General features: G+C 52.8%; 1 protein-coding gene across 1 annotated transcript in view; it reads left to right on the top strand.

Annotated features, from left to right (window-relative positions):
- The first annotated feature begins 8,208 nt into the window (after positions 1-8,208).
- The window catches only part of GYPC (glycophorin C (Gerbich blood group)), a 43,998-nt gene continuing 42,357 nt past the window's right edge, over positions 8,209-9,849 (top strand). Inside the window, exon 1 of the mRNA XM_070423161.1 lies at positions 8,209-8,991. Coding sequence (XP_070279262.1) covers positions 8,955-8,991 — 37 coding nt within the window. The 5' untranslated portion in view covers positions 8,209-8,954. The remainder of the gene's footprint in view (positions 8,992-9,849) is intronic.

The raw sequence follows: 9,849 nt of genomic DNA, 5'->3' as shown, positions 1-9,849 counted from the left end.
CGAAACCTTGGTATATGCCCTGACTGGGAATTGAACCTACAACCTGTACAGGAAGATGCTCCACCAACCAGGCTGTTGATCCTTTTTGATGTGTCATCATTGTCCCTCCAGGGTCCTGACTAATCTCCCTTCACAACAAATGACAGCACATTAGCACTGGGCACCACTCCCCACTTCCTTCCCCCTCTGTCTCCAAATGGCAGAGTTGCATTATTATATTTGGTTCTTCTCTCAGTTGATTGTCTTTGTAACTATCATCATGATCCCTAGGGCAGACAACCTTGATGCCATGGACATCTCAATGCCCTCTGTGTGAAGTGAGAATATCCACATTCTTCCCCTTCCCTCCATCCCCCCTCCCCCGACCCCCTCTGTCAGCCAGGACTTGCGGACCAGGATTTGTAAATTGTCAATGTTATCAAAACCTGCAGTCAGTGATCCTAGTTGTCATTTGTTTTCTACAGGCTTATTCAGAACCTAAATACCAGTTAACCATGGTTTTGTGTGGTCGCTGATGAACCGTTCCCATTGCAGAGCCCAGTGGTGTGGGAGGGTTGTGTCTCCTGTTCTTGGGGTCTCCATTTCCCAAAGGAAAATGCACCCCGACTTGTGGTGAAATGAATGATCATTTCTCATACTTCATCAGGAGCTCAAAATCATGCCACATTGGAGTTGGCTTCCTATTCAGACCATGACTTATTTGTGTAGTTCTTTGTTTGCTTTATTGGGCTTTTAGTCAACATTTCTTTTTTCCTTGAGGGGTAGCAAAGTACGCATTGTCACCACATTTTCAGGGGTATTTAGTTGCTCAGCCCTCTTGCTCCTGCAGCATATATCCCTCCTGACGTTCTCCAGCCTCCAGAACTAAGGGAACGTCCTGGACCCTCCCTACCCGCCCTCCCACCACACCCACCGTCCCTGGACCCATGGCTCCTCTGGCTGAGCATCTGCCTTGTTCTGACGGATTTTTATTCTCCAACAGCTTTCTTCTCTGTAAGACGTAAACGTTTTTAGTCTTTACATATCCAAAGACATCTTTATTCTTTTTCCTAAGACCATTGATCTTTTAGCCAAATACAAGATTTGAGGTTCAAAGTCACCCCCACTCCCTGGACCACTCTTGTCTCATAGCATTCCATGCGCGGTGTGAGCTCTGAGGCTGTCTGACTTTATTCTTCTGTGGAAGGCATCCCGCCGCCCACCTTTAAAAATCTTTGCTTTATCATTGTTGTTCTGAAATTACATAATGTGTAAACACCGTTTTTAAGGTCCTCCCTTCCAGTCCGTGGTCCTGAGGTTTTCTGCAGCTCTGCTGTTTCCTTCTCCTCTTTGCTCTTCCTCTTCATAAAATTTATACGTAATTTTCTCCCTTCCTTCTTTTCTGTTCCCTCTTTGAGAAATTCATAGTAGTTGGCCTTTCTATATCATCCTTCATTTTTTCCCTCTGTCTTGTCTTGCTCTTTTCTTATAATTTCTTTGGCCTTAATTTTCAACCTTTGGATTTAATTTTCATTTCAGCCACTGTACAGGAATTCTTTCTTATTCTTTTTCTTTTTCTTTTTCATAGCACACTACTCTGATTTTATGGTTTTAATATTTTTTCAAGTCTCTGAGCATATTAAAGTTTTGCCTGTTCCTTTGTTTCTCGTAAGTTCCCTTCTTAATTGCTTGTTTCTTTTACTAGGTCAGTGTGTCCCCTTTTTCACCCTGGCCCTTTCTTCCACGCTCTCTTCTCCTATCTGACTTGGTTGTCAGATGCAGTCACCTCTCCACACCCGCTGATGGCCTAAAGGATGCTCAGGGGCTTCCTCTTCTGCCATCTGAATCCCGGCTCCTGATCAGCCCGTCACCTGGGAAACGCCCGCTGAGGGGCCTGTTTTCAGGATGGCATTATTTCTGCCTCAGAGGGAGCTGGAGGGGGCTTCCTGACAGCCAGATCCCAGCAGGAGGAGGGCTTTACTAAAAGAGGCTCCGCCCAGCACCAGCAGCCTTGATTCTCTTGCAGTTTCTTTATCACCTTAGAGACATTCACATATTTTTGTCCCTAGAGGCAACTTCTGTGGCCAGCTTGACATTTTGTACCCAAAGGTGGGGAAGTGGGGATGAGTTCCCCCACCCCAAATGGATCCTCCGCCAGTGTCCTTATATTCATGCCCCTTGCAACCCCCGACTCCCACCTGCCGCCTCTGAGCCCAGAGCCCTGTGGCTCTAACAGCCTTAGCCTTTCCACTCTCCACCCTCCAGCCCCCTACCCGCCCCCCCCCCCCCCGACACACACACACATTAAGGCTACCCTGCAGCCAGCCTCCGCCAGGGTTCCTCTAGGCTGGAGCCTCCATCTCTTTATTTCTTTCCCTTAACATGCTCTCCACCCCATCCAGCCTCCAGGAATTCTTGTGTTTTTTCTTTTATTATCTATCCATTTAAAATGTAATTGTAATGGCCTGTTGAAAGGCAGAAAGCACAAAATAGGCTACTAGTAAGTCTATTGTCTTGAGCTATACCGTACATTTGAAGGAACCGATACACGAGAACACTAGATGAACACACCCATGATCCTGTGGCCTGTGCATGGCCAGTCCCATCTGTAGGTGAGCACAGTTACATCTGGTTGTGACCGTGGCACACTGTGTGTGCATATGTGTTTGTGTGTGTATATGTGCTTGTGTGTGTGTGTGTGTGTGTGTGTGTGTGTGTGTGTTTCACAGCACGGTTTTACAGTTTTTCTGAGTGCTGGGAAGACTTAGTCTTTATCACCTTAACGAATGAGTGAGCCTCCATGGGGCACCTGCACCAGCCTTCAGAGCACATCTGGGATGTCTGTGTCATTAACCTCATTTGCACCTGCGCATATGTGGAGGCAAAGTCCCTTAGCAGAGTGGCGAGTGGTGAGCCAGGAATGAGCAGTCGTGTGGCCACATCCCCACCCCTGCTCTTTCCTGGCTCAAACTGTTCTGGGGACTAAATGAGATAAAATATGTGGAGCTCACAGAAAAGTCTGGCATATGAATTACCGTTCCCGCTCCGCCTTCTTGGTCACAGGCCTACACACCCCTCTTCCTCTCTCCTCATGGAAAGAGGACAAAAGCCACAGCAAAGCTCTGGGGAGGAAGTGGCCTCCTTCCTGCAGGGGACTCAGAGTTCAGTTGGTAGCAGCTGAAATGCGAATTTAGTTCAGTTTTCACACCAACAACTTGTACCCAAAGGAGAAGGGCTGTGATCCAAACACACCTGCCTGGAAGTTGGCAATCCACTCGATAATTAGTGAGATTTCCATTTCTCTCCGTTTTGATGGGAACATCGGGGCGGGGCTCGCCCAGCAGCTTCCTGCCTGCTTCCCTGTGTCTCCAGGCCTCCAGCATGAGTCGCCCAGGCTGAGCAGTGGCACCAGGGACCGGCTCCAGGGCCTCCAGGCTGCACAGGAGGGAAGCGAGGAGAACTGGCAGAGCTTTGGGTTTGGACAACCCTGGCTCATATTCGAGCTGTCACTGAGGAGCTGGGGAGCATGAGCAGTTCCCTTACCTCTCTGTTCCTCAGTTTCCTTTTTTACAAAATGAAGAAGAGCAAAAAGGAAAACCAAACAGAAGAAAGTCCACCTTCCCTGTGATGGAATGCCCTGACATCGCAACAAGCACCCGGGGTGGGCAGTGAGGGCAGGCCTGGATCCTTCTAGGTGCTCAAGGAGTGGTCGCTGTCTGTACACTCCAACCCCTGCTGGGATGCGGACCTTACACATCTCCTGAGGTTCAGAACCACATGGGCTGAGCAGCAGGCTGTGTCCTCCTTCCGACTCGCTCCTCTTCTCTGCCTGAGATTCAAGCCAGCCCTACCCCTGACATTTGTCCTTTCTTGCTTCCTTCTCCCTTCTACCTTTTTTCCAGTCTGAAGCTTCCTCACTTTTCCCGTCTAGTCCATAGCTGGTCGCCTTCAGTGCTGTCAACAACATGGGATGTTTTGCCTATGGTCACATCAGACTTTCCCAGACCACCTGCCCGGGAGTTCCTCCCGGTCCCTAGGCTGCTCCTCTTTCCTCAGGGAGACAGTGGGTTAGGAGGAGGCCAGAGGCTTAAAGATGTGCCACTGGATGAGGTGCCCCTGAAAGTCAGGGGCCCCGGGGTAGCTCTGGCTCTCACAGCCTCATCAACCTGGCCTTCCTCTGTGCCCCCACGCTGAGAAAAGGGGCCGGGCAGTTCAGTCCTGGCCTCAGCACTAGGCCTGCTGCCTCTCAGCCTCAGCCCTCCTCACTCACAGCTTCTCCTCAGGTGCTGCCGGGGAGGGAGGGGCTCCGGGCCAAGGCTGCAGGGCCTGAGCCCCAATCTCTGTGCATGGCTTCCCTGGACCCACCTCCCATGCCCCATCGCACCCTCCTCACCCACAGTCTGTGACAGGCTGTTGCTTCTCTCTACGCCTCTTAAGATATGCATAGCCACGATTTGGTTTTCTTTTTTAAAATGCATTTTTATTAATTTCAGAGAGGAAGGGAAAGAAAGAAAGAAAGGAAAAAAAGAAAGAAAGAAAGAAAGAAAGATCAATGATAAGGGAAAATCATTGATCAGCTGCCTCCTGCATGCTCCCTACTGTTGATGAAGCCCACAAACCGGGCACGTGCCCTTGATCTCTTGACCGAATCAAACCCAGGACCCTTCACTCCACAGGCTGATGCTCTATTCACTGAACCAAACTGGTTAGGGCCACAATTTGGTTTTCTTAAAAGCTGCTGACTTTCTAATGGATAAGTCAAACTATACCTCTGTACTCATGCACAAGAACAGGAAAAAGGTCCAAGGAAAATACGTTCGCAATACACATGAAAAGGTGGTGTTGTCTTTTTTGTATAAAGAGTCAAATCTATATATATAAAAAGCCAGTGTCCGTGACGACCGTGATGACCAAACGACCGCTCACCATGTGGTGCATTGAGCATTTCTCGGTCCCTACCCCCGGCCCATGAGCGGGGTGGGGTGGGACTGGGGACTGGCGAGCGGGCTGAACGGCTGACCTCTTGGTCCCTGCCCCCGGCCGGCAGGCTCCAATGGATCAGCAATGGTGAACGGGGGAATCGGGGTGGGTGGTGGGAGGACCGGGCTGTTAGGCTGTTGGAATCACCAGCTCCTCCCCAGCTGCTTGGGGGCTCAGGCCTGAGGGAAAGCAGGTGCTGGCGACTTCACCTTCATGCATGTGCGCCGGGCCGGCCACTGATGGAATTCGCTGCCCGCTCAGGGCCGCTCACGCCAGGGTGGGTAGGTCGCAGGTGCGCCCCACAGCTTCTGTCAGCAACTCAATCCCTAGTGGCAGCGGCAGCGGCGGCGGCAGCAGCAGTGGCAGCACCCGCATGAGTGGCCCCAAGCGGGCAGCGTGTTCCATCAGCGGCCGGCCCAGCACATGTGCATGGAGGTGAAGTCGCCGGTGCCTGCTTTCCTGCAGGCCTGAGCCTCCGAGCAGCCCGGGATGAGCTGGTGGTCCCAACGGCCTGACAGCCTGGTGGCAGAGGCAGCTTTCGGCCTGGGGACTGGCGAAAGGGCAGAAGATGGCCCTGATCGCAGGAGGCTAGGCCCTAGGGACCCTGCCCACACAATTTTGTGCACTGGGCCTATAGTAAATTAATAATAAAAGCATTAATCATCCCTCTGACTGAGGAAACAGCAAGAACAAAATATTCACCTAAAAGAACTTGCAATTTATAAATGAGCATGACAGTATACTCAACCTTGCTAGTAATCAAGAAAGTGCAAACAAATAATTTCAAATGTTTGTCATCTACATAAATTATTTTTTATTTAAAATCTAATGCTTAATTCTGACAAGAGGCTCTGAAGTGAGCATTGGTACATCTCATCATTGATTGCTGAGAATATAAATTGCTGCAGCCACAACCCAGGAATGCATCCAAGTTTGAAACACTCCTAACCTTTGACCCAGTAATTTCATTGTTGGAACACAGGCTAACAAAAAAAATATGAAATGCAGATATTTACATTCACATGCTTTATTACAGCACAATTTAACTGGCAAAGGAAAGGAAACAACTAGGTAATTAAAACAAATTAAAGAGCTTCTACACTTCCATGTGGGAAAATGGTTGTGGCATAATGTTTGGTAGCAAAAACCCAGCACTCAAAATCATACGTTCAGGAGAATCTCAGTCCTATAAAGCAACTGTCCCAAACACATACGCCAGCTTGAGATAAACATCCCTTATTGTGCTGGAGATTATGAGCAGTTGTTGAGGTTTGTTTTTCTTCTCTCCACTTAATTTTCTACACAGAGAGCACCTGTTACTTTGTTGAAGGGCAAAAGTCTTAGAGAACCCACCTCCGCCTGGAGAGCTCACAGCCAGAAGACAGAGCCCCTCCCAAGAGGGGGCAGCCATGGGGGTGCTGGTTGCGGTGGGGGGCTAAGGCAGGAGGGATCCCCTCCCCTGGGCAGCTCCTGCCTGCAGTGCTGGAAAGGAGCACACAGTTCCCTGGGCCCCGCCACACCTCTCACCCCTGGAAGGCTCAGCAGCTCATCCCAGCCGTCCTGCGGCCCCACGGAGCCGCCAGCGCTGTCTCAGCCCTCCCTGCAGCCTCATCGGGTTGTCACTGCTGCCACCCAGTCTCCTCACTTTTAAAAATGGGCCTTGACAATATCTTCTTTGACGGTCTTCATGGGAATTAAATGAGACAAGAACTGTTTTATTGTTACAAAATATAGCTGAGTTCTTTCTAACCCACTAGTAAATACCCAACACACTAATAATGCATTTCCGATAAATATAAGCTAATTTTTCTTAGAAATGCTTACCTTCTTAAAGTAGCCTTCATTTCTGTAAAATTAGACACTTCCATGGTTAAATCTCCTAAAGTATATCAAACATTTCCCTACTAGTTAAACTATTCACTCTTTTCAGAATGGCCTGAGGTCCTTACTGTAACCCAAAGGCGCCCCTCGTGAAGAAGGGGACCCCCAGCATAATACCATGAGCCCCATGTGCCAGGGAAGACATTGTGTCATCCCATTAATTAACTCCTGTCTGATGTACTGCTGCTCACCACAACCTCCCCTCGCAGATGGCTCCAGTCTCACAGCTGAGGAAATGGAGGCTCAGAGAAGTTCAGTAAAATGCTGAGGTTACCCAGCTCCGAGGTAGTGAAGCTAAACCCAGATGGAGCCCATGGAGCCCCGACGCCTGGGCCCCTGGACTGCCCGGCGCCATCGCACCCCATTCCTGGCTGAGGCCCAGAGGCTTTGGCTGGTAGTGAATGTGACTTGGCTCTTAACCTCTCATCTCTATAGCCTGTCGAGCTTTAGACTGTGGTCAGTTACTTATTTGGTTTTTGGCGTCCTCTCTCTAAGGAATTCTTGTTATGTTTGGTGTTTTTAACCTGTCCTAGTCCGAGAAGTTAAATAAGCGAGTCTCTTCTGATTGTCTAAAGGCCAATGGGCTGTAAGTGAGCCTCTGAGAAGTCGTCCCTTGGTGAGCTGTGACCCGTGAGGACTTGCTCTTGTGGCTCTTTGACTGCCTTCCAGCTCCCCAGCTGCATTTCTGATCGAAGTTGTTTAATTTATGAACTCTGACCCAAGGGATATTATTATCCAACAAGACCTACATGCATGACAAAGCAGATGTGAAACTATTGCAGTCACTGTTGCCGCTTCTTCAAGCGGCTTTCCTACCCCACCGCTGTTTAGAGGCACGTCTCTGTACAACTCTGGATTGGAGGGGTTCTTGTCTCCATGTCACAGACGCCTCCACGCACAAACCCGAGGTGACAACACCTGGCCAGGGGCGCTCTGCACACAGTTCCCTGGCAGTCCACACGGGCATGGCCAGCTTGGAAGTTTCCCAGAAGATTTATCAGCAATTGCGGTGCTTCATTATAGAATTAAAGAGACTTATGAACACTGTCAGACAGTCCTCACAATGATACCGGAGCTGGCCCCGCCCCGGGCGGGGCGTGGGGGGAGGGGGGGACTGGGCAGGCACCTGCGCTGCTCACCTCCAGGGGCAGCCTGTTGTGCTCAACAGGAGGGTCCTCCCAGGGACACACACCTCGTGCTGACAGCTGGCACCGTCCCCGGGGTTGCAGAAGGGAAGGGGGTTCCCAGCAGTGCGTGGAGGACTGCTGGGTAAACCGCATGGAAATCCCCACCCACAGGGAGGCTCAGACGTCAGAAGGGAGAAGTACAGGGTGTCTCCTGGGGCTGCGATTTAATACCAGGGTGACATGTGTAAGGCCCCTTCCTTTCTTTGGGGGGGAGGGGAGGGGGTCGTAGACCCCATTTAACCAACCAGTGTGCCAAAATCCAAGGGGAGTGTTCCGTTGTCTAAGTAAATCGGATTTTCCACAAACTTCCACTCTGACTGGAAGCCCAGACGAAAGTGACCCAACTAAAGCCCACGGCCTTTGCCTAGCCATCCTTTTTTCTGAGAATCCTCCCCAAACATCCGCCGGTGAATTGGGACAGCGCCCCCAACGGGCCCGCCAGCAAGAACGCTCCTGGCCCCAAACCAGGAGGGGCCGCCCTGGGGCAGAGCAGCCAAAATTCACCCGCACGTCTGTCCCTACTTGGTCACCGTCCGGACACAGCCCGGCAGGCCCTGGTCTCATCTGGGAGAGCTTCCGTCCGCTCGGGACCTGCAGCCACAGCCCCTGCATCTGCCGGCTGCGGAGGACACACAAACAGCCACAACCCCGGCTCCGGCGCGGGAAAGTTGGCGCAGGGAAGAGTTCAGAAGTGGGCGGGAGTGTGTTTAAAAAAAAAAGGGTGGAAACCCCACCAGCCAAGTCTGCAGAAAAAATAACTGAAGTCTGCCTATCTGGGCCGGAGCCCCTCCCCGCGGCCCGCGCAGAGAAGCCGACCCAGGGCCGCTTCCTCCGGCTGCGCAGGGTCAGCGCAGGCCCTGCGACTCCGCACCCTCCGCCGGCCCCTCCGCCCTGCGCGCCGCGACGGCACCGTCCCGGCCATCGCCGATGAGCAGCCTCAACGCCACTTCGCCCGGCCGCCACGGTGAGTGCCCGCCGCGGGCGGGGTCCGGGGGTCCGGCCCAACTCCAGCCCGGGCCGGACAGGGGCGCGGGGGCCGAGCCGCGGCCCAGGACACGCGGCGCGGCCGTCCCCTGCCCGGCTCTGTGGACGCGGTGCCCGCCGGTTCAGGCCGAACCCCGCTCCATCCCAAGGCTCACGGCGCCGGGTCGCACGGAGTTCCCTGTCCCGCGCCCGGAGGGACCCTGCCCCCGCCCCCACCCCCACCCTGGGGGGCGGGGGGGACTCGGAGCTCCCCGACCCTTGCGCGGGCTCTGCGCCCTCCGCTCCACCCTGACGCCTGGCAGTGTGCCCCCCACCCCAACCCCGGCGCGCGGGTCCCGCCTTGAGCCCCGACCTTGGCGCGTAGACAGTGCGCCCCGGGCCTGGAGAGGCCTCCGCACCCCGCCATCGCGTCTGCTCGGTTTGTTTCTTTGCGTGCCGGTTGGGAAGTATCAGAGGAGAACTTTCCCCTAAAAGCATAAATAAGTGACCTCCTAGGAGAAGGGGCGGAGGTTAAGCAGCCCAGAAAGAGTCACGAGCTGCGGCTAGGCCGCTGAGCCGGGACGTGGGGCTCCTTTGGAGAAAACGCCGGGTCAGCCCACCGTCCTGTCTGTCCTGTCTGGTTTGGGACAGGACGGAGAGATGGCGAGGGGAGCTCGCCTCCACCAGGACTTCAGTGGTTTGTCATTTCCCACGGCCTGTTTCTTTTAGAAACCCGCGCGTTCTGTTGCTGACAGGAAACCATACACCCTGCGACTCACTGGGAGGCTGTTCAGAAACATTTCTGGGCCGTCCCACGCCTCCCCTGGGCTGTGCAATAAAAAACGAAACGTGTATTTAT

Source organism: Myotis yumanensis, unplaced genomic scaffold (genome assembly GCF_028538775.1).
Source record: "Myotis yumanensis isolate MYYU_CA2020_CCGP unplaced genomic scaffold, mMyoYum1.0.hap1 SCAF_8, whole genome shotgun sequence".
Lineage (NCBI taxonomy): Eukaryota > Metazoa > Chordata > Mammalia > Chiroptera > Vespertilionidae > Myotis > Myotis yumanensis.
The sequence above is the reverse complement of the archived record's forward strand: the minus strand, read 5'-3'. Positions and strand labels throughout refer to the sequence as shown.